At 46.7% G+C, this 25,276-nt stretch overlaps 1 protein-coding gene across 1 annotated transcript; it reads left to right on the forward strand.

The window, feature by feature from the left end:
* Positions 1–1,490: 1,490 nt before the first annotated feature.
* irs1 (insulin receptor substrate 1) lies at positions 1,491–22,114 on the forward strand. Its single transcript, XM_048265404.1, has 2 exons — positions 1,491–5,733; positions 21,357–22,114. Exons 1-2 carry the CDS (start codon positions 2,250–2,252, stop codon positions 21,359–21,361), a joined length of 3,489 nt encoding a protein of 1,162 aa, XP_048121361.1. The 5' UTR covers positions 1,491–2,249; the 3' UTR covers positions 21,362–22,114.
* The last annotated feature ends 3,162 nt before the right edge of the window (positions 22,115–25,276 follow it).

The raw sequence follows: 25,276 nt of genomic DNA on the forward strand, positions 1-25,276 counted from the left end.
TAAAACTACACCACTGCACATTAGGCTATACCAACAAATTTGATCGCACTAGGACATTCTGTCGTTGTGATGTGGAAGAAAGCAGAGCATTATCATAATTGTAATGCAAAAGATGGGTATTTGAAATATGGCCCAAGTTTCCATCAAACATAAATTCAAAAATATAGCTGACCTGGTTGAACTTATTTAGCAGAGGAAATAGACCTACTTCGGATATGCAACAAAATAAGTTATATTTCAAGAAGGCTTGTAGGCTAGGCCTTTTGAAACAAAGCACTTTGCCCTGATTGTAAAACTACCCATAATTGCAAGGGCTGTAAATCTGACCAAGTGCTCTGCGAATGGCCATGGACAACTTGGAGAGAGCTTTTGGTGAGCTGTACTCAACATTCTTCTGATTATTTTGGTATTCCGTGATATCATTGTTATTGTTGCAGCAGAATTAATGCAATGAATGAAATTCGTGATGGCGCCAGATCCTCCTCAAATCCAAATGGTGGGATGCGCGCGCTCATACTTCTTTTTCTTAAAAAAAAAAAAAAAAAGACTATCCGGACTGCTGCTGCAAATGTGACTATCCGGTCTGCTGCACAGTCATTCTTGAGGCATTTGTGGCCCACGGAAATCAACATAGCCTAGCGTATTTTCGCGATTCAAGACGGTAGGCGGCAGCGTTGATCAACTAATAACCTAGCCTACACCTCTCTGGAAAGTAGCGTACAGAGGTCCATCAAGCTCAATGAACCACTTGACCTATCGAGTCTGGCTATCGAGTCTTAGACAGGGTAAAGCCATACTGTAGTCCGATATGTGTGTAGGCTATAATATTGGGCTATTGTTATATTATATATATATATATATATATATATATATATATATTTTGTAATGTTATTTTGACAGGCCCCTACGCCTGCTGGATTTCCTCGGTGTTAATAGGGACCCCTTTACGCTGCACATTTTGTCTGTAGTTCAAGTGGGCTGGTGACCAAAGATTCTAAAAATAATTGACACATTACACCAAACTGTCATATAGACCAGAGACCAATTCAGGTTCACATAACCATGAATAAAAGGTTAGCCTTGGTCGCTTACAAATTCAGAGTAGCATAGCCTATAAGAGGTGGTACTGGCTGTCATCACCCTACCTGCTTTCCTCTAATCTGCTCATTTGATTATCTTTGAGAACCTTAATCACCTTAGATCAACTGTTGTAAACCTGGCCACACCTCACACTGACGAGATTTACAACCGTACATTTATAAATAACAAACGCGTGAGGGGCTCTCATGTTCGTGCACTTTTACAACCGCTACAGATCCAACTCTTAAATTCAATGATACTTTTTTCCACTTATCTTGGGTGTTAAGTAAGATCGACATCATGTCTGACCAACCACAATAATTCATTGAAGCGACTGCGGCTCGAGAGGGCGGGGTAGACAGTCTTGTTGTGACAAGGTAGGTTGTCCTCTTGAACAGTCCACGCACAGGGGCGTCACGTGTCCCTCCCCCTTCAGAGAGAGTTGGATTCGGCTCCGGGATTGTAGCTCCCCCATACAAACACAGACACGGTGCCTTGTTTTGGTTTTCTACTGGATTTACAAACTGTTCGGATGTTGGGTAAAATCGCCCAGGCTGCATTGGATCCAGATAGTAATGAACTTTCTGGGCTTCAGTGCGAAGATGAAACATCAGATGCAAAGATTTTTCACCATGTGTTTTTGGTAGATTACACTTTTGCATTCGCAGTAACATTCGCAGCGCCGAAGCAAGCTGCTCGCTAGGCTAAATGGGGTCGTACGCTGACTGTGCTTGTTTTGATAGTGCATTTGGAACTCCGGACTGAAGTGAGTTATTATTCCTCGATCCAAGAACCTTTTATATTTATTCAAGAAATTGGGATAAGTGGGTGGAGACTTCAGTTTACGTTTAACAAATTGTGTTGCTGTTGAAAATGTAACATGCTGCTAAAGGATTCGACCAACTTTAACACTGTACCGAGAGTATTGAAGTCCGGTAGCTAGCATTGCTTTTGGTACGACGCTGTTAGCTAGCCAGCTAGCTGGCTAATTTAAGCGTTTGCCTTGGCAAAATTAGCCCACAAGTCCAGGCGGGGTAAAATCGCTTGCAATTTCATCAATGGGGAAAGAAAATTGAATCCCTGTGGTGCTCTCTTTTGAATTCGGCATAAGTGCAACATTAAAAATATTTCAACTTTTTTGATATCGTCTAACTATATAATTTCCCAAAATGGCTAGTCCAACCTCAGAACAGGGTTGTTTTTCGGACGTAAGAAAGGTGGGATATTTAAGGAAGCCTAAAAGCATGCACAAGAGGTTTTTTGTCCTGCGCGTCGGGAGTGCGGCGGGACCTTCTCGCCTGGAGTACTACGAGAATGAAAAGAAATGGAGGCACAAGTCCGGAGCTCCCAAACGTTCCATACAGCTGGAGAGTTGTTTCAACATCAACAAGCGAGCGGATTCCAAAAACAAATTTCTAGTTGCTCTGTACACTAAGGACGAGTACTTTTCTATCGCTGCCGACAGCGAGACCGAGCAGGATGCCTGGTACCAAGCATTGGTAGACCTGCACAACAGAGGTAAAGTCCACGATACCGCTGCGGGCAACGGAATAGGAGAGGATAATTACAGCGAGGCTTCGCCAGGACCTGCCTTCAAAGAGGTCTGGCAAGTTATTTTGAAACCAAAGGGCCTGGGACAGACGAAGAACCTCATTGGGATTTACAGACTATGCCTGACGAACAAAACTATCAGCTTTGTCAAGCTGAACTCTGATGCTGCCGCCGTTGTTCTGCAGCTGATGAACATCCGGCGGTGCGGCCACTCTGAAAATTTCTTTTTCATCGAGGTCGGGCGCTCCGCAGTGACTGGCCCCGGTGAGTTCTGGATGCAGGTGGACGATTCAGTTGTGGCGCAGAACATGCACGAAACTATCCTGGAGGCCATGAAAGCAATGAGTGAAGAGTTCCGGCCGCGCAGCAAGAGCCAGTCATCCTCCTCTCACTGTTCCAACCCTATCTCTGTGCCTGTACGCCGGCATCATCATAACAACCCTCCACCAAGTCAGGTGGGTCTGGGGCGTCGCTCGCGAGCAGAGAGTGTGACAGCCACATCTCCAGCTGGACCAGGAAAGCACAGTCACTCATTCCGCGTTCGTGCGTCCAGTGATGGGGAGGGGAGCATGTCGCGGCCAGCCTCAGTGGACGGTGGCAGTCCCAGCAGTCCCTGCAGTGGCGGCTTACGCACCCAGTCATACCGTCAACGCGCGGGGGGCTCTGCACGCCTACACCCACCCCTCAATCACAGCCGCTCCATCCCCATGGCAACAAGTTCGCGCTGCTCACCGTCAGCCGTGAGCCCAGTCAGCTTGTCATCCAGCAGCACCAGTGGACATGGCTCCACCTCTGATGGCCTGTTCCCAAGGCGGTCTAGCGCTTCCATCTCGGGGTCACCCAGTGACGGCGGCTTCGTGTCATCGGACGAGTACGGCTCGAGCCCTGGAGACTTCAGGGGAGGCGCGTTCCGGAGCGCCACGCCCGACTCTCTCGGCCACACCCCTCCGGCGAGGGAGGAGGAGTCTCTGGTCTCGGATTATATCTCCATGACCCAGACGCCGCGACGACTGGATGAGCCCGAGCACGAAAAGAGCTTCCGCAAGCGGACACACTCCTCGGGTACTGCGTCACCCCCTGTGACCTGCCACCATCAGAAAACGCCCTCTCAGTCATCGGCAACGTCGCTGGAGGAGTATGCAGTCATGCTGCCCGCCTACCCCTGCATCCGGCCCTCTCCTTCTGCCCCGGCAACGCCCTCTCCCTCATCCTCCTCGTTACCATCGGCAACCTGCCGGCACTCGGCCTTTGTTACCCCACACTCATACCCGGAGGAGGGGCTAGAAGTGGTAAGTGGAGAAGCCTCCACCCAAAAGGATGATGGCTACATGCCCATGTCGCCAGGCGTGGCTCCCTCCTCTGTCATCTCCATGGCGACAGTCACCATGAGCACAGGTATAGTCTCTGGGGGTGACTACATGCCCATGAGCCCCAAGAGCGTGTCGGCGCCGCAGCAGATTGTCAACGCCTCCCCAAGGCACCGTCTCCATGACAACGGAGAGGTGGACGCCAGTGGCTACATGATGATGTGGCCCAGCAGCAGCTGTTCGCCCGACGGGCCCGGGAGGCTGCTGAGTGCTGGCGTCCCGGCGACGAGCCGCGTGACTGCTCCCGCAGCGCCCCCTTCAGGCGACTACATGAACATGTCCCCCGCCAGTGGCTCAGCCACCAGCACCCCCCCGGACTCCTACTTCAGCACCAGTGCGGGCGGATACTTCTCCCTCCCGCGGTCCTTCAAACATGCCCACCGCAAGCAGGCCGATCACACCTCCTCCTCATCATCTTCGCCACGCCTGTCGCTTGGCGCTGGGCGCCGTGCCTACACCGATTCCTCTTCTTCCTCCACCAGCAGCGATAGCCTGGGCGGTGGCAGCGGTGGTGGAGGTGGCAGTCACGGTAACGGCCAGCATCCGAGCCGGCAGCAGCCGCCTTTGGGCCGCTCCAAGCGCCTGTCGGAGACGGGGGAGAGTCGGCTGGCACGGCCCACCCGCCTGGCACTGGAGGGCGGACGAGCGAGCACACTCCCCCGCTCGCGCCAGACCCCCTACCAGCCTGAGCCCCGCAGCCCCGGAGAGTATGTTAACATCCAGTTCAACGATCGATGCTTCTCCTCCAGCCTTGCCTCGCTCTTCCCAGCCTCTGAGAGGCCCGCTGAGATCTTTGCCTCCTCTGACCCACCGGCCAAGCTCTTCCCTTCCTCTGATAGGCTAGCTGAGCTGTTTCCAGTCTCTGATGGGCCAGTTGAGCTGTCTGTCCCACCTTCCTCCTCCACTGACTACATGAACATGCAGTTAGGTTCTTCAAATGGGCTGTCAGTCACCGGGGTAACGACCTCTGACCTCCATGACCTGTCTGACTATGCAGTGGTGACCCCTGGCCCAGTTCCACCTGGCTCTGCTGCGCTGCCATGCGACAGTATCTGTCAGCGTGACTACCTGAGCATGCAGGTGTTCTCTGGATCTCCTGTAATGCTCCTAAACCCATCCTCCTTGGCAGACGACCCGACCGCTGGCCCCACCTCCCATTCCATCTCACCCAATGGCAATGAGACGCCAGGTGTGAGCAGCCCTCTGATTGGCCCCCTCTCTGGCCTCAGTGCCTTCACGCGTGTATCCTCGGTCACGCCCCCCAGCCGCAGCCAAGGCATCACCAAGGTGATCCGCGCCGACCCCCAGGGCCGGCGGCGTCACAGCTCCGAGACCTTCGCCTCCACTACGACCAAGAGCCCAGTTGGCACAGCGAACGGGACGGCATGCCAGGCCGCAGAGGAAGTTAAGCGCCACAGCTCCGCTTCCTTTGAGAACGTCTGGCTGAAGCCCGGCAGCGAGCCCGTCTCCACGACAACGGCATCCCTGACATCACCTGCTTCCGCCAGCGCAAGAAGATCGGGAGTAGAGACGGGTCCGATGGCAGCCCTCCTGACCCGGAACCAGAACGGGCTGAACTACATCGACTTGGACCTGGCCCATGGGCGTGAGCCTCTGCCAGCCGATTGGAACACGTTCAGCACCAAGGCCGGAGATGCAGGAGTGGGAGGGACATCTGACGATCTGAGTGCCTACGCAAGCATCACCTTCAACTCCCCGCAAGACAGCAGAGAAGGTGAGTCTGTGTGTGTGAGAGAAAGCGAGGGAATGAGTGAGAGATGTGTATGTAATTCAGGTATGTGTGAGCTGACAGGTGTCTTAGTAGACATTTTGTGTGAGTGAGATGGTGCGCGCTACTATATGTGTGACTAAGTTTGGAAATGTGTGTGGGTTTGTTGGTCATTATTGTTCATCGGTATCACTTGATGTTGGGGTCTGGGCAGAAGCTTTGTAGTGTGTGTTTGTGTGTTTTCGGTGGTGTTCCGGTGGTGTCTTGCCAAAAAATTTAAGTTCATGAGAAAATGACCATGTGTGCATATGTGTGTGTGTGTATCAGAAAGGCGAAGGAATAAAAACCAGACTACATCAGATGTGGATAAAAACTGTTTGTGTGTATACGGGTGTGTTGACACATGAATCTCTGTGAGAATTTGTAGAGACTAACAGGATAGTCATTATGTATCCCAACACTGATAATTATAGGTTCATGTGTGTGCTGACAAACAGATCATGTGTGTGCTAACTGACTGCTGTTTTGTGTGTTTTGTGTGTGTGTGCTGGAATGTCCCTGTGGTGTTATTGTTTACATGAGATGTGCATTCATGTGTCTGGGGTGTGTGTGTGTGTGTGAGAAGTGGAGACAAGCAGCCGACTGGGGTTGTTATATCAGATATGGGGTGTGTGTATGTGTGTGTGTTACTGCTGATGTTGCACAACTGTGTACGTGTGTTACTGCTGATGTTGCACGAGTGTGTGTGTGTGTGTGTGTGTGTGTGTGTGTGCTGTTACTGGAATGTGTTTGTGGTATCATTGTTTATAACTCCTGTGTTCAAGCGTTAAATTATGCATGTAATTTTTTTTTAACCAAAGCACTGCATAGTGGCTATAGCAGTGAATGGAGCCATATCATGCAGTATCCTTTTGAAATAGGACATTGGCACATGTATTAGGTGTTTGCAGGCACTACTCTCATGGAAACAAACAAACTCCAGGAATCTGCAGGTTTCAGTGTTTTATTTCCTAATTGAAATACATGCAGACTTTGTCCTATACTTTACTGTCTTCATAACCCTATCACCCCCAGCCTGTCTTTGGGGTGCTATAAAGCTGCCCAGGGCTTTCCCAACAAGGTACCAAACAAGATCAGAATCTCCTCGGTCACCACGCACAGAACTCAAGCACTGTCTTTCTTTCCTCTCTCTCCTACTCATCCATCTCTGTGTCTTTGGACTAAATAAAGCGACTTTGGACTAAATAAAAACAGCTCTGATGAGTGGGTGGGGGTGGGGGGGGTGATGGGGGTTGTTGACCATTCTGGACCGTCCTCAGCTGGTTCTCCATGGAGAACTACAGTGTAGGACCGTCCGTAGCCATTCTCAGGGGAACCCGGAGCCAACGGAACCGAGCCCTGAAAGGCCTCATTGTTCTGGTGTCGGCGGGTTGATCACAGTGCTGCAGTAAATCCTGTGCTGCTTGGAAAAGAGCGAGGGAGGGAGAAGGCACCATTCACAGACTGAGCACACTGTCTTTAATGTGTGTGTGTGTGTGAGAGCGAGCGCATGTGTACTTAAAGGAACTCCATAGGGACATTTATGAACGTCATCAGAGAGGCTCACTCCTTAACAAGGTGAATGGTGGGGTTTCTACTGTGCCTTTGCTGTGTGTGTGTGTGTGTGTGTGTGTGTGTGGCCGTTATGTGGAGGTAAGTGCCATGTGGAGAGGCCCTTTCTGCTGCTGCTGCTCTGCATGTTTGTTTTTGTGAGACGAAGGGTAGTGAGGCCCTTTTCCTGCTGTGTGTGTGTGTGACTGTACGCATGCTTGTTAGGGGAAACGTTGAATAATTCAAAGGTGTCTCGGGTCGTTCCGGAAGCATCCTCTTATGTATTGTCCTCTCTTTGTGTGTTTGTGATTGTGTTTGCGCGTCCACTTATTTATGTGTACAGATGTCTATGCTTACATGTTTATCCGAGTTAATATGAGCCCCCCTGTGTGTGTGTGTGTGTGTGTGTGTGTGTGTGTGAGTGTGTGTGAGTGTGAGGGCCATACAGGGGTAAACTGAGCTGTGTTGCGTAACTCCGGCAGTATGTTTGTTCTTTTTAGGGGACCCCACCCCCCCCCCAAGCACACACTCATACACGCGCACACATACATACACACACACACACACACACACACACACACACACACACACACACCTACCCCCAGCGGCCCCCCAACAGGCCCACAGTGTTCTATGTTCTATGTTCTGTGTTCTATGTTCTATGTTCTATGTTATGTAAAAGCCGACTTGACTTGAGCATGTGCCTCTGCACGTATGCTCGAGCAGGGCTCCAGAGTGCGATTAATTTGGTCGCATATGCGACCTAATTTTTCAAAAGTGCGACAAAAACAAATCGGAGGTCGCACCGGTGCGACCAGCTATTCGAGAGAGAAAAAAAGTGTCCGCATTGAAACTCTACCTTTGGTTCAATAACATATTTGGCCAATATCGTGGTTTAAACAAATAGTGAAGGGCGGGACCTCCCCTCTGATTGGCCGTGGCCCAGTGCCTGTGTGAAAATTTGAAAATGAGAGAGAGAGAGAGAGAGAGAGAGAGAGAGAGAGATGTCAGATAAACAGAGTGGATGCAGTTGCATTACAGTGTGGTCACATAGGCCGAGATAAAGGTCCCCTCTCCCCACTGCCTTTCGGCGGCTCGCAACAGCAAACCGATCAGACGAGCCCGAAATGATGATCAAGTTTATCGTTGCCTACGATAGGCCTAGTGAAACTTCCCTTCACCAAGTTCAGTCCGAAATAATTATTTACCACAAATAGTTTGAACGTAAACCCGACGTACAGGAATGCCACTTGCGGCAAATTTATAGGAGTCATTGCAGATGAAAAGACGTCTTAAAATTGCGAACAATGCATACAAGGTCTTCCCGAACGACAGAGATACAGATATCACCGAAAAGGAGTGCGTCATTGACCGCAGTTACATGCAGGGAGTAACCCGGTTTTCAACAGCAATATTCGTTTTGCGCGCGAGTTGTGTAAACTCATTCTGATGGCATCAATCAATTTAATCCTGCATTTCCTGACCATACATAACTGTGGTCATTGTGTACGATGAATTGAATGGACACATTTAGATCGAGCATGGCAAGTCATTGCAATAGCCTATAATAATAGGCCTACCATTTCGTTACTGCAACCATAGTGATGTTCTTATTGAAAATTTAAAAATACTCAAATTAAAAAGTAAATTGCATTGTGGGGCTGTCAAATGATTATTGCAATCATCATTGCAAAATCACACAAAAATCCCCCAGGCTACTTGGAACATCTCTTTAAATTGTGCTCAAATACATTTCTATGGAAGATGCTAGCCTGGCGAGCTGGTTTAGCCAAGGCCTAAAGATCATGAAAGATAGTATGTAAGACATTGAGCCATGAGATGTGCAGTTTGAAGCCCTTAAAAGACACTGTTAATTTACTCACTGTTATTTTACTCACTGTTATTTTTATTTAATTCATCTTGAGATGTTTTAAGTTTAAATTTCAGCTCAGTGGAGCACTTAAAGCACTAACACTTCATTAAGTTACTTTTCTTGTAGAATTGTAAATCATAAGTCATAGGACAACCTATATAGGACAGTAATTAAGGAAAAGAAGTGAACCTGCTGCCGTGTTAAATGCGATGTGGTTGAAAATTTGGGTGAACCTAACTTTTGTGCTGGTGCACCTAAGAAAAAAAGTTAGGCGCACCAGTGCAACTAGTGTAAAAAGTTAATCTGGAGCCCTGTCGAGTCATGCTGCGTATGACCCGCTCTTAAAGGTATGATGGAAAAACTCATGACGATCATCTACTTCATGTCCATGGCAGCCTATCCCTTTAGGTACTACCTAGACTAGCTATTTTGGGTGATTTTACTGGGCTTTGAAATGCTTTTTTATTTATTGAGACACAGCCAGTGAGCAATGGACTAATATGATTCAGAATTCAGCTCAGACAGCCAAGTTGTCCATACAGTAGTTTCATGCACAACACAATAGATGAACATATCCATACACACAGACACACCCCCACACTCATAACACTGCTTATTTTTCTGAAATAGTTGTCCAGAGAATGTGCGGGGGAACATGCAAGAGCAGGCCCATCTTGCTTGTTTTGTAGGTGTGCTGCTGGAGCAGTATTTCCATTGCTGCAGGTATGAGATCTATCTGGCCTGATGTCTTTGGGTAGCATTGGCACATGTGATCCATACTGACTTCAGTTCTTCCACTGCACTGTGCACACAGCATGGTGGTCAGACACAATGTATGTCTCAAAGCTGGGTGCTCACCTGGCTTGTGTGTGTGTGTGTGTGTGTGTGTGGACGGACGCGTGCGTACTTGCATGTGTGTGTGATCGGTCCCCCATTCTTTATTTATATGTATATGTTTGAGACTGTATGCCAGTGCATACTCATTGCGCCACCAGACTAGAGATTTTAATGTACGCCACTAGGAGTGTGTGTGTGTGTGTGTGTGTGTATGTATACATGTGGGAATGTGTTTGTGTGTCTGGTTGCGTGTGAATGAGATGGTTTGTGGCGCCACGGCCCTTTCTCCGTGTATTATTGGTGGCCCATGGCTCAAGGCCCGCCCCTGCTGGGCTCCCTGTGCGGTCGCCATGGCTGCCAGTCTGTCTCCATGGCGACGCTGATTGCCATGGCACTGTTGTAGCGTGTCACAGCGGATTAGGAGGCCACAGGCTGAGGCGCCAGGGGGGTGACCGGCTACTCCGCCATCATTGGTCAGCTGCAGGGAGGGGCGGGGTGAGTGGGTTTGTTTGGAGGTGGACAGTGCCCCCCTTCATCCTAGCCCACCATATTGGCCATTTTGGGGTCACGCTCTTTGTTGGTGCAGTTCACATAAACACACACAAACATGCACGTACTCACATGCAGACATGCGTAACGTGATGGACTGTCTCAGGCCTTCTTCATATGAATCCATCTCTGTTACCTTATTTGAAAAACGTTCTCTCTCTGTCTGTCTGTCTCCCTTTCTATTCTCTTTTCTTTTGTTCTGATTTTCTTTCTTTCCTTCCCTCTTTGTTGGGCAGAACTTCCATTCATTTCTTGTATTCATTTATCCCAGATGGACAGACAGTTGGGGTTAGAATATGAGTCTTTGAGGTAACTGAAGAGAAAGACACTGGGAAATGTTTTGCAGGTGAATACCCTGGCCCTGATTTTGTGTGTGTGTGTGTGTGTGTGTGTGAAAGCTGTGTTGAGTGGAGTGTGTTTGTGTTTGTTTAGTGTACAGTAAGGCAATGTATTTGTAAATGAAAGGGGTGGTGGGTGTGTTGTGTACACATCTTAATGTGTTAATGATGTCTGTGTGTGCACATGAAAGGGAGAGGGAGAGCATCAGGAACTCGCACAGGTCTCTGATGGCCTGCTGGAATGTGTGTACACTGCTAAATGGGACTCTGTGTGTGTGTGTTTGGGCTCCAGGGCTGGACTGCAGTGGAATGTAACGGCAACCTTTGTGCCTGTTTTACTGAAAGCTTGTTAAAGAGAGCCTGCTCTGAGAGAGACAGAGGGAGGGAGGGAGGAGTGAAAGAGAGATGGAGAGAGGGAGGGGAGATGGGGGGGGGGGGCAGAGTAATGCTAATCATTCATCTAGCCATGTTGTACTTTTACTATCCTTATAATGGTGTGTGTGTGTGGTGTGGCCCTCTTGCGTAAAGTATGGCATGTTTTACATGTGTTTTGGTTGCTGAAGTGATTTCTTGAAGTCTCTTTGGTTTAGCCGAGAGCTGCCTGGCCTGGACACATGGGATCCTCTCCCCTCAGGGTGACCAGACACGTCTGTGGAACATCCACGACCAGTTTCAATCACTGACCCCACCGGCAGTCAACATAGATGGTCGGATTCTCCTTGATTAGAAATACCACAGTCTTTTAAAACGGCCACAGACACCCAGTGTAAGAGCTGACTCTGGATCTGATGTGCTCCTGATCTACGCCCACGCCATCGGAGCCAGAAAACTGCTCCAAGGTCAGCTGATGTCTGCAGCCATTCTCATCATACCTGTGGGTGTGTGTAATGGAAGATAAATGTGTTCATATGAAGAGTTAATTGTTGCAACATTGTTGTTGTTTTTATTGTCAATCCCGGGTCATTTCTATCAAACTGCAGTGGACCTGAAACTTTCATATGGATGTGTTTGCTTGCACGAGAGACTATACTTCTGGTAAGCAGTGCTATAGAGTATATTGTGGGAATCACTGTAATGGCGGCTACTGTACAGATAGTAATCCAATGAGGTAGGCGTGACTTACATCAAATAGAACTAGGCCTCTTTTTCCCGTTACTGACAGGTTCAACATGTAATCACAAATGTTGACCAACATGGAAAGGATCTCAATGGATATATAACTATGTCTGTTATACCCAGTGGGGGCAAAGCAACTTAATACAAGCGTTTGTATGGGTAGTAGTAAGTTACAGCTTCGTAGCATTAGTAGGCAGACAAAATGTTACACAGCCCACAGAAAAGAAGCCAGTCTACAGCATTTAATGGTCTTTCATTTAAGTAACACTCGGTTGCCTTGTAAATATCGTCGTTGTGAAGAAGCTCATATTTGCTTATATCACGGTCCATTTGTTTTCTTGTCTCCTCTTGACGCTAACTACTTTGTCATTAGTAATCGCTGTATCTTCCTTTAGCGTATCGGTAAAATGGCTGTTGCTACCCAAACGTGACGTTGTCGCCCGAACTCTATAGTGGAGCCAGTCCACTTTATGCCTCACTGATGGTACTTGACAACTGGTAAAAGCATTTGCTGTCACTCAATGGCATGTATTCAAATAGCAGTGTCGGCGACTGCTGTTGTGACATGACAGGTTGATGGGCATTTTAGGGTGCGTGTGCGTGTGTGTGTGTGTGTGTGTGTGTGTGTTAGTGTGTGTTAGTTAGTCTGGGATATAGTGATTAGAGACCGTTTGTATCCTCTGTTCTCAGCGGTTTGGATACTTGCTACAGTGAATGAAAATCACTGTTCACACACGCACACACAGAGAGAGAGAGAGAGAGTGGAAGCATGGGGTATTTATTAGAAAAGTGTGACTGCTGGAATGACCATCTGACAGGCTATCTATAGATCTTAATGTGACCAATAGATTTGATGCCTTACATGATTTCCTGTGTGTTGGGTTGAGAGGATGTCATCTTATTATAAGGTGTGTGAGTGTAATTCAACAAATGTGTTTATTGTTTTTGTTGTTTGTGTGTGTGTGTTCATGTTTTATATTTGATTTTTTGGCGTACATACATCTCCTCTGCCGTGTGTTTGTTTAGGCCGTGTTTGTGTTCTGTTTGTGTGTGTGTGTGGTTAGGCCTGCTGGCTCTCGCCCTGGGATGAGATCTCCTCAGCCCAGTTGGACCCTACAACCCTGTGTCCTCAAATCACCCCTCTCGCTCGCTTCCTCTCACTCACTCACTCAATCTCTCTCTCTCTCTTAATCTCTCTCTCTCTCACAAGCACACACAAAAACACACTCTCTCTCTGCCTGCTGTTGACCGATCAGCCAGCATAGCGATGTCAGGCCAGTAAGAACATTAGCCAGGAAGAAAGGAGAGAAAAATTAGTATGTAGCAGTTTTCAGTCTGCTATTGTGTGTGTGTTTGTGTTTGTGTTTACCATACGCGAGTTCAGTGGGTCTATTCTGGCATCTGGTTTCGGAAGTCTGATGTGGCCTGGTGGTGTTGTTGGAGAACTGGTTTAGTCCTCAGCACGCTTGACTCATGTTGACTCATTGTCGTTATTGACCTCATGTGGTCGTGAGTCGGCTCTGGAGGAGTCTTTTAATCAGGCCTGTGCCTAAGATTGGCAGCCTGGGAGAACCTTCAGTCATCAGGGTCCACTGCGCTGGAGGTACCACAGATGGTGGTCTGGTGTTTGCTATAGTCTACAGAGTGTAGTCTCCATCAGAGGAAAGAAAGTATAGAATGGAGCAAGAGAGACAGAGAGAGAGAGAGAGAAATGTTTTACATGATTATTTTTATCTCTCTCCATCTCTGTCTGTCTTGCTGTCGTTGTCTCTTTCTTTCTCTCTCTCTCTCTCTGTCTCTCTGGAGAGATGAGGAGTGGAAGCCACAACAAACTAGGTTGGAGTTATTAGAAGTGCTGTATATGTGTGTGTGTGTGTGTGTGTGTGTGTGTGTGTGTGCGTCCGTGTGTGTGCGCGTGTGTTGGTGAGATACATCGCTCTCTGGACAACACATGTCTGGATCTCTGCATTTGACTCTGTGGCCTGAAGCCAGCAGGCTCACAACATCATTTCCACAAGTGCTTATGTCCTTATTCCTGTGTGTGTGTGTGTGTGTGTGTGTGTGTGTGAGGTCACAGCAGTGGAAAGTTTTTCTCTCAAGTGCGTCCGCTCAGGCATGCCTGTGCCTGGAGCGCGTACTGTGTGTGCGTTCATCTCTCTCTCTCTCTCTCTCTCTCTCTCTCTCTCTCTCTCTCTCTCTCTCTCTCTCTCTCTCTCTCTCTCTCTCTCTCTCTCTCTCTCTCTCTCTCTCTCTCTCTCTCTCTCTCTCTCTCTCTCTCTCTCTCTGCCCTTTTTTCTTTTGTATTGTCCCTTTTATCAAGTGTGTGATTCTGCCATTGTTCTGTGTAGGGGTGTGTTTGAGAAAGACGGATGAAGGCACAGGCTCTAAGCCAGCAGAAGAGGCCTTTTAACGTTGTCTAATGCTTGCTGTTTGCAGTTATGGACCGCACAAAAGTCTTGTTGCCCCTACTTCAGCACACCTACAATACATCCAGGTCCCAGCAGGTTTTTGCACACTGTGTGTGTGTGTGGTGTAGAGGACCTCTGGGGTCTTCTCTGCTTCATCTTCATATCTCAATGGCCTTGTTTGGCGTGGGAGAAGGGAAGACTGTGGACAAGGAAACGTCAAGTTAGTCTGTGTGTGTGTGGGGGGGGGGGGAGGGAGGGGTGCAAGAGAAGAGGGGGTGCGTTTGTGTGTGTGTGTGTGTCTGAACTTGCTGAAGTAGGCAGAACATCTGGTGCATGTGTGTGTTTGTGTGTGTGGGAGAGGAGTGTTTCCCTCAGTAAATGGAATGGTATTTGGCACTGGCTGCCGCTCCCACATCAGAGGAGTGGTGATACAGGTCCTTTGTTCTCTCAGGACCCCAAAAAATAAAGAGCTGCCCTGGTGATCTCCTGTCAGAAAACGGGGGAATTGTTGGAGCGAGCAAAGAAAACGTGGCATCAGCGTCATCTGTTAAACCCTTTTAACATCTGTGTGTGCTTCTCTCTCTAATTGTGCGAGTGTGTATGCGTGTTTGGATTTTTGTTATGCCTCTGGCTACAGCGTTTTTAAGAAGCATTTGTGGAAATGCCAGAGGAATTTCTCATTGTCATGGGAGATAGGACTGTGGTTAGTCGTGTGGAAAGGTGTGTGTGTGTGTGTGAGAAAAGCCCGGTCACCTTTGTGTGTGTGTGTGTCCAAACTCAACAGGTAGTTCAAACAAACTCCAATAAGTGTAATGTTATCTTTCTCAGAGACTGTCCTTGCAGTCTTTCATAAAGAGCTTTAGATGTAAGATAGGGGCCTGTATGACTCATAGATAATAAATGCCACTAATTACTCATTCATTTATGTGCACTTTGTGGTAAATATTTCCCGGGTGAAACCCACATGAGCAACAGTGACTAAGCAGACTGAATGACTAGACTTCAGGACTAAAGGCTTGATCAAAGTAGTGTTTTTGTCTAGAAATGGTCTACCTTCACCAGGTATTGCAGCGCCACCATAAGGAATGTAATTTCAACACTGGCACTGTTCAGAAATGTGTGTGTGTGTGTGTGTGTGGAGCTACTCTGAGCTCATGAGCAGAACCCACTGGGGATATGAGGCAGGAGGAGAAGGTTGAATTCAAGCACAGAGATTGTGTGAGGGGAAACTGTGTTTAAGTGACATTAAATAGGAGGGCTATTGACCTATTAAGGGTAATTGCAGTCACCCCTCTACATACTCAGAGATACACGCGCTCACACACACAAAGACACACACACACACTCAGACCCCTCTGAAATTTCGATCTGAATATGACCCAGCCTCTGACGTCGATCGGAGGGAATCTCACACACATCTGTGTGTGGCAGTAACTCTATCGTGTGTGTGGTGGGTGGGGGGGGTACATGCTAAAAGTGTTCCCCTCACTCCTGTTCCTTGGCACTGGCTGTGTGCATGCCACTGGTCGTGTGTGAGTGTGACGTTAACTCATTCAGTGGACAGAGGATTGAGTAACATCGCTCCCACACTCCCTTATATGGGGCTTCATGCCAGCCTTTGGCTTAAGCACAGGTCACTGTGTATGGGTGTGTGGATGTCCAGCTGTGAAATAATGTAACATGTTAAACACACTTGAACACACACAAACCTGCCATTACTTGGGTCCAAGTTTAGATGAATGTATGCACTACATGTGTTATGGTAAAATCAGAGTGTGTGTGTGTGTGTGTGTGTGTGTGTGTGTGTGTGTGTGTGTGTCGGGGGTGGGGGCAGGAATACCACACATGTTAAACTGAAATGACAGATTTTATCTTTTCACTCCTTCTCTTTTCTCTCTCACTCTCTCTCTCCCCCTGTGTCATTCCCTTCTCTTTGTGTGTGTGTGTGTGTGTGTGTGTGTGTGTGTGTGTGTGGGGTGGGGGCAGGAATACCACACATGTTAAACTGAAATGACAGATTTTATCTTTTCACTCCTTCTCTTTTCTCTCTCACTCTCTCTCTCCCCCTGTGTCATTCCCTTCTCTTTGTGTGTGTGTGTGTGTGTGTGTGTGTGTGTGTGTGTTTTATACACAGACTGGTGGCTTATAATTTCATACTCTGCCATTTACTATAATGCTCTGGTTTTGTAAGTAAAGAGGAGCCAGACCTAAAAATTTCTCATCTATAAAAGATGTTGACGTGCTTCGGACCGCCAGCCGCTTTCATCTGCCTGAGAGATGTCTCACACACACACACACACACACACACACACACACACACACACACACACACACACAGTTGCACCCACTGCCTTTTCTGTGACAGTATATTTAGCTGAGGTTTCACTGAGTGGGAGTAAGTTGGAGAGATGGTGCAGACACTGTGTGTGTGTGTGTGTGTGTGTGTGTGTGTGTGTGTGTGTGTTTCCCTCTGGCCGAAAGACTCGTCGGTCTCCCAGCTGTGTGCTTTGGCCCTTTCCCTTTTTTCCCCCTCCTCCCTTTACAGCTGCATGCTAAAGCTCTCTCTCTCTCTCTCTCTCTCTCTCTCTCTCTCTCTCTGTGCTCTGTATATCTCTCAGTATTTAGTCACATTGTGTTCTTTTGCCACTGAAGCCTGCAGTAGTTTACCTGCAAGCTGAGGCCCACTGTTGTGTACCTGCACAGCGAGGCCCACTGTTTCTCAGCTGTGCGCCAGAAAGAGCATTCTCTTCCCACCAGCTCCCAAGGATTAAAGTTCTCCGTCGTACGACGGATTTCCGTCAATTTGATTTTAGAAATGCCATATTTGAGATCGATGCAGATCCGATGAGAAAAAAAATAGGAGGGGGTAGACTATCATCTTTTCTTTTCCTTTTTTTAAGGCAACTACAAATATTAGGTCCGATTAATTAATGTGTGTGATGGTAAATGTTTAAAGACCTAATAGTGTTATTGAGAACTTTCTGTGTCTCAGTCAGTGACCGCTAAAGAAGATCGTCAGCCATGAGTTTAAAGCTTTGTTTATGTTGTAGCTACACGCTTGTCTCATTGGCCTGGGGCGTTTGCTTAAAAAAAAAAAAAAAAAACCGTCTGGACGACTAACGGTCTAAAAGTTGGATTATAGTGACATAATCGAGACAGCTGATGATCGAGGTTGGCCAATCCGTTTAACTTTTTTGGATATGATACATTGTGAGCTTTATGTGCGGTTGGGAGAAGAATCGTAGGCTGTGTTCTTTCCGTGCATCAATGTAGACAATTTCTTACTATCGAACTCTTGTCAGGGGAGGTCATTCATTTTGGGTGTCACCTATGACTTGAACAGTTTTAATGCAACTAACATTATGTGTAAAAAGCGGCCTTAATATAAACCGTAGCCTATGCAATTTATTATCCTGTCTGTTATGACATGTAGGCTACAACAATGTTTTTTCACAATTTCGCGGCGGAAGGTTTTGACTGGCGTGTTCTTGTGAACTGTTAGTAAGGGGTCAGTCGTGTTTGTGGCCGCATAGACAGCCTTGTAGCCTATTTTGCTTAAGCCTCACTTTTAACGACAGTAGGTTGTAAGTGTATGTTGACAAAAATAACCATGCAATTAAAATACTAAACTTAAAACTTAAGCTATAAAATATTATTAATTTATAGCACAAAACCATAACCAGTAGGCCTACCAGAACCTGCGCATATTAGCGTCATGATTTGTGTCGTCTATTTGGCAAAGCGACTAGCTGTCATGGATCGCGTTGTTGCTAAAAGGAAGGCACGGGTGTTATAAGTTAAAAATAAAATGGAGATGGGCGGCTGTTGGAAGCGGGAGAACTAGCAAAATACCGGTGTAAAGAAATTAAAGTGCCAGAGGTTTGCTTTTAGGCGGTTTGCTGCAAGAAAATTGTTTATGGATGCAATAGGAAAACGTTTTTTTAGCACGCCACCAATCAGAAGACCACCAAGGTTAATGTTAAATTGCACTTCAGGACATCTTCCCTACCTGGTGAAACTAGCCACCACGACAGAGGTAGGCTACGTTTATCTATGGCTGACCGTTTTTTATGCTCAGAAAGTAGGCTATGCATGTTCTTTCATAGCGCAACCGCGACCTAATCCCTCACCATATCGCAACCTCTTGTCAACCTTATACAATCTGTTGCTGAAGACAAAAGAGCCCTCTCTAGATTGTTGTTATCAAATGCGCAGACTTCCTGCATGAGCACAGTACACACAGTATTGCTGCTCATTGGAATACTGAGTTGTCTGTAAAACTCAAAATTAACATGTTTTCATTAAATGCGGATGAGGCAACAAATGGAAATATGAACAATATCTCGAATGTTCCGATTCATTACTTTGATGAGGAAATGGGAAGTCTTGCAAACTTGATTTTATAGGCATATTAACAAGAAAAAAAATCTCCCCTTTAAACACTTTTGGCCTGATGTAATTAAATAAGAGTGTAAGTTAAAGCCTTTCTACAATATTGCTGCAGTAGAAAAGAACAGCAATGGCTAGTCAGCAATGGTCAGGGATGGTACTGAAATATTGTTTTATTCATCAGGAAAACTCTAACCTGGCAATAGCCAGATGAATTTCGCTCCACCTAGCTCCACTCATCCATCTGGAACCGATCCATTGAAGTGTTGCTTCAGAAGGCTGGGCCTAATCAAAAAATGCTTGCATATGATTGAATAAGCCACTTGTCCGTCATCTATTGACGTGCTACTTCAACCACTCACATCGAAGCCAACCCGTGGCGCTAATAACAGACTCACAGTGGCTTCTACGCTATGTCACATCTATGAAACTCCCGCCCTGCGTCCTGATTGGCTAAACCATAAAGTTGGTTGGAGAAATCACTCTCAATGGAAGAGGTCCCAGATGGATGTGAGTGAAGCTAGGCGGAGCTAAGCGGAACGACATTCATCTGGCTAGGGTCAGGTTAGGAAAACTCAATCTCAATCAAGAACACTCTCAATTCGCCTTATTCACATGGCGGCCATTGGCGGCTAAAACGAGGCTACAGGGTACACAAACCATAGGATTGCTATGTTCTATGCATTCACCTGTAGGTGGCATTAATTGTATAGTAAGTGTACCCTGCAGCCTCGTTTTGGTTTAAACAATGGTCGCCGTGTGAATAAGGCGAATACTCCCTTTACTTTGCTGTTTGCATCTTTTTGTACATTAAAAACCAATAGGTCGCGACAGCAAAAGGGGTGCTATCTTTATAGGTAGATATGAACAACGTATGAATTATGGCCTGAAAAAAGTTCAGTCAAACAATTTTTTTCACTTTAATCCCTGAGCTCCGCAGTGGGGCCCACTCCGTATGAAGCTCCACTGTGAGGCCCTTGGCTGTTTGTTGTCAGGGTAGACTGATGGGCCCAGGCAATGGGCAAGCTTCCCTGCTAGAGCACAAGCAACATGCTGTTACTATTATAGATGGCAAACATACGTTCAGAAATGCATTCACAGAAACGTACACATACATATCTACATTTGCAGTCATGAACAGTGAAGGAAATATCCATCTCCCTCTTTCTCTGTCTATTTATATTTTCTCCTTTCTTTCTTTCTTTCTTTCTTTCTTTCTTTCTTTCTATCTATCTATCTGTCTATCTATCTGTCTTTTCTCTCTTGTATTCTCTCTCTGACGTTCACACCCAAACGTTCATGCACTGGCATACACATGCTGATGCCGTCGCTTACCCAGAGTGCACCTGACCTGGATTCCAAGAAAGCAGCTGTCAGGAAAATGTCCATCAGAACCAACACTGCATGCTGTACAACAGCTCAGAACACTCTCAGGTATACACACACATATATATACACACACACACACACACAGCGCGCATCGGTACAAATACGCATATTATTATACGCAAATATGCAAACGCACGTACACAAATAATGATGTACATGTGTATGGCTATACACATACGATGCCGCTGGCAGTGGCACGTGCAGTATGGGCATGCAGAGAGGTGTGTGTGTGTGTGTGTGTGTGTGTGTGTGTGTGTGTGTGTGTGTGTGTGTGTGTGCGCGCGCGCGCGCGCCACTGAATGTTGTGTCCTGACTTTGATCTCCTAATCACAGACAGGAGTACGGTTGCATAACAAAAACACCACAGGGCTCCGTGTGTCTGTCTGTCTGTGTGTGTGTGTGTGGGCGGGGGGAGTTAGGCTGTCACTGTCTGTCTGTGTGCGCGCGCTTGTGCCTTAGTAGATTAGTGCTTAAGGACAGAAGTCAGGAACAGGACATTTCCTGAAATCACACAGGGAGGAGAGAGTGCGACGACTAGCCCTGCCAGGTGGTGATGTAATAAGGCCGATGATGTCATAAAGGCCTGGCCCTCCCTGACTGCCTGGCCAGAAAACGCTGTTGACCATTGCCATGGTGACAATCGTGCTTGTTTACTGGGATTTGTTTGCAAAATTGGTTTCTAGTCAGCATGTGTGGATCGCAGCTTGAAAGAAGTTGCTCATGGGCATTGGATGTGCACCTGCATGTGTGAGTGTGTGAGTATTTTGTGTGCCAAATGAAGTGCTTGCCAAATGATTAACATGTGTTTTGTTATGTATGAGATCAAGAGAGATTAAAACCCTGTTCACGCAACACTGTTATCCTGACATGCATCAGTACATTTCACCAATATTGTGAATATTTAGTCTGAAAGTACTGCATCATCAGGTTATACATCTACAATAAATAGTACTGTATAAAAGTCAGCATTTAGTTCATTGAATTGAGACTTTTGTGAGGCATCTTTGGATGTGTATGTTGAGCATTGAACTTATGAGCACTCTGTTTTCTACCCAAACAGCTCATTCTGTGTGTGTCTATGTGTCTGGATGTGTTTTGTAAACAATCTAAACTTGTTCCCTCTCTTCTCTCCTGCTTTAGAGTGACGAGTTGGATCTGATGGGTCTTCGTGTCTGCAAAAACCTAAATTCCCGAGGGAGGCTCCCATCGACTGGACCTCTGGAAAACCACACACAAACGGACCTCACAAAGCCTGGACCACTGTAGAAACACACACACACACACACACACACACACACACACTCACTCACTCACTCACAAACGTACCATAACAGGGAAAACCAGTACTCACCAACCATACCTCGTAATATTGCCGGACTTCAGCCATGCCAGTTTTACCTCCTTAAAGCTGGACCTCACCACAAACTTCAGCACCTCAGTAGTACTATCAACCACAGCACCAAACATGCAAGAACCTCTGGACCTCAGCCAAACCCTGGACCTCAGATGGCTGTGTGGCAATCAGGTGGCCGGTGGCCACAGCCGCACACTCAGCCTAACTCTGTTACACACATACACACTCTCTCTCTCACTCACACACACACACACACACACACACACACACACACACACACTCACACTCGCAGTCAAAAGGGTGGAGACCTTTACTCACCCTGAGGTACATGGATACACTTTTACACCGAGGTACTCACCAACAGTGCACACATATGGTACACACACATTTATACTGTATGGACACACAGGTACAGACAGACTGTCTCTCTCTCTCACAGACACACACATATACTGAATGCATATTGTTACAAACAGGTACAGACAGACTCACACACACACACACACACACACACACACACACACACACACACAGGCTTATTCTCCAGTCACTGTGACCCCTTGTGAAATCTCACTCACGTTGGCCAAACTGTTACAGCAAGCGGTAGCGTCTAATAAGTCGACATAGACCTGTACCTGTTCAGCCTTTATCATCAGAAGCCATCAGAGCAGAGTCTGCTGCACATCCTTCACTTCCTCCCTCCTCTCTAGAGAAACACATATATCCACATTTTCATTTTATATTCAACCGTTGGTTGTAGTTGTATTTTTGTCTCTCTTGGGTTTTTTTAAAATCATCAATTTGTTTGTTTTTTGTTTTGTAGGCCCCATTCAGCTTCCAAACCTATGCACCTCTGTAGAGAACACGAGCATTATTATTATACCTAGTCCAGGCACAGGACGGTACGAAACATATCGCACAGACTCTTTTAACAGGTGGGCTGATGATGCTCACCTGTGTCAATCCACATTCATACAGCAGTGTTCTCCTGCAGTCCAGCGGCCATTTTGTTTGGCTGCACGGCCATGCCAAACAAAGCACCCCTTTCCTTCAGTGGGGTTTTGTGGTTTACGTCTGAGGCAGCCTGCAGTAGGACCAGTAGCTGTGCTGCACACGTGCATCGCCAGCAGTCCGTGTTTATCGTGTTAATCATCCACATGGATCCACATCGGTCAGTAGATCTACATTTCTCGGGACAGTGAAGTCTGCAATGGGAGATGATGTGTGGACGTTTCAGATATTGACCACGTTTCATTTTGGGCACAGGGCTATAGTCATCACTGAGTTCAGCTCAATGCTATTGAGGTTCAGTCGGTGGTGTTCTGAAGGCTAGATTAGCAAGGAACTTGTCCTTTGAAACAGATTTCCATATTTTTATCAAAAGTTGAAAAAGAGGTGGGGAGAATAGGCTAGCCCCAGTTTTCAGAGAGGTACGTCATTTGCAGACCTGAAAAACTGTTCTGATGATGCAGCTTCACTCCTTTTATTTAAGTCAACATCTCACAAGTGTGAGGTTCCATAAGTTGGTACGTTCAGTTGAAGTAACCAGGAAGTGAGCTCAGTTGTGTCCCATTTCATGTTCTATGACCACGGAAGCAGAGTAGCTCTCAGGGGATGGTGGCGTGTCACGGCACAGCAGTCCTGCTGCCTATTCATATCTACCATCATGGCTCCATTTGACATGGTACTACAGGTATGCAATAAGTTAATGCCAAATGGAGAGCAATTGAAAGGCTTGAGGTCAATGTAAGGTCACAGCGGTTAAGGCTTGGAAGCCATTCAGAAAGAGCTGCGTGCAACTTATTTTATTTTTTTCCTTCCTTTTTTGTCCAAGTGACTAATGGTGTCACAGCAACAGGTCAAAAAATATATAAGTAATAATAATATTAATAATAATAAGTCATAAAGGTCACACTTGCTGCTGAAAACATTGACAAAACAATCTGTAAATTATTCAATATAGGCATGTGGTTCATTTTTTTGTTTTGTTTATGAGTTCAAGTATTTAAAGTTATCTGGGTTTTAAATGTTTCATTTTTTGTGTGTCTGCGGGGGGCTCTGCTTGTAGAGCTGAGAAATATTAACGCGTTTCTGAGAGTGTTTTGACACCTCCTGCTTTTTGTACACGTGTCTGCAGCACCAGCTTCTCCTTATGGTACTCCTTTCTCACCAGGGTCCCGGCAACCCTCGATTCCTTTTTGTTTTTACTTTTCCACAGGTCATCTCCAAAAACGCCGCAAAGTACTCTGGGTAATGACCCCGTGTACCTACCCATCCCAGCCAACCCTCATTTGTGGCTAGCAGGCCGACTCCTGAGAACCTGCCGGCTCTCTGTTTTTCTCTGAAACCCTATAGGTCAACAGGGGCGTGTCCACTCTGTAATCTGACCTTCAGCTACAGTTGTGTGTCCCTGCAATTCAGTATGCTGTGCTAGTGTTATGGAGTAACCGGATAGGTCATGGGGTTTCTCTTCAAAACACAAAGCCAAGCTCCACAATACTTAATCAACTATGTCTTCCACTGTATATAATGTAATGTAAAAAAAATGCTAAGGAAAATGAGATAGAGGATGGATGTTTTTGACTGAGTGTGTGTGTGTGTGTGTGTGTTTGTGTGTTTGTGTGTAAATGGGTGATATAATGAATGTTTTAAGCACATTGCTGGATGGATGGATGAATGACTTAATAAATGAAAGAATGACAGATGCATGAGGTACAAAAATAAATGAATGAAACTAAAAGAATGAAAAAGGTGTATAAAGAATGATGCATAAATACAGTGCACCAGCAGAGGAAATGGGGAGGGTAGCCCCCTCAACCCACTCCCTTTGTCTCTCTCTCGCTCTCTCTCTTTCTCCTCTGGAAACCCCCAATCTGTAATAAAGTAGAAATGTTTATCTTTGCTCCCATCTGTTAGTCTCTTTTATTCTCTGGTTTTAATGTCAGCGGTGGACGGAGTGCCTGAGAGGATGGAGAGCAAGGTGGTCTGTGTGAGCGTGGATGGAGAGAGCGTGTGTGTGTGTGTGCGTGTGTGTCTGGCTGTTGAAGCTGGAGGAGAGAGGGTGTGTGTGTGAATCTTGAAGTGGTGGAAGATTGTGTGTGTGTCTCCATACTCCATAGGGAGAGGGCTTGTCTGGGTTTTTTTTTTTATTTGTTCCTCCAGTGATGAAGGAGCCAGGTACGAGAGCAGACAATGTTGGCAACGCGCGTGTGTGTGTGTGTGTGTGTGTGGAAGGAAAGAATTACACAGTGAACGGCCAGACCTGCTCTGAGCTTTTCGTTCCATCCGAGTTAGATCATTGCCAGAACCCTGGGAACCCCCTTTACATTTGTGTGTGTGTGTGTGTGAACGCACATACTTGGGGGCTTGGATCTTGATTCAATGCACATGCCTGCCCAGTACCGTCATAGTGGTCTGGGAAGAAGTTTGTGTGTATCACAAAGCATCCCCCTTTAACTCTGATCACACCCCACCCCACCGCCCTTTAATTGAGCATGGGGTGGAAACAAGTCTATAAGGGTGTGTGTGTGTCTGTGTGAGTGAGTGTGCATGGTTATAGAAGCTTAAAACTGAAACAGACAAATCCAGGAGTTTGAGAATGAGGTCAGACAAAAACAAAAGTAGTGAGAAGGGGGAAAATGTGTCCAAGGAAAGTAAGTGTGTGTGTACGTGTGTGTGATTTGAGAGACTTTGCTGTGGCTTGAAC

This window comes from Alosa alosa, chromosome 15, assembly GCF_017589495.1.
Source record: "Alosa alosa isolate M-15738 ecotype Scorff River chromosome 15, AALO_Geno_1.1, whole genome shotgun sequence".
Taxonomy (NCBI): domain Eukaryota; kingdom Metazoa; phylum Chordata; class Actinopteri; order Clupeiformes; family Clupeidae; genus Alosa; species Alosa alosa.

Bases quoted from the DNA above. Each gene is read 5' to 3' on its own strand.
- irs1 (XM_048265404.1), top strand. From the start codon at position 2,250: ATGGCTAGTCCAACCTCAGAACAGGGTTGTTTTTCGGACGTAAGAAAG.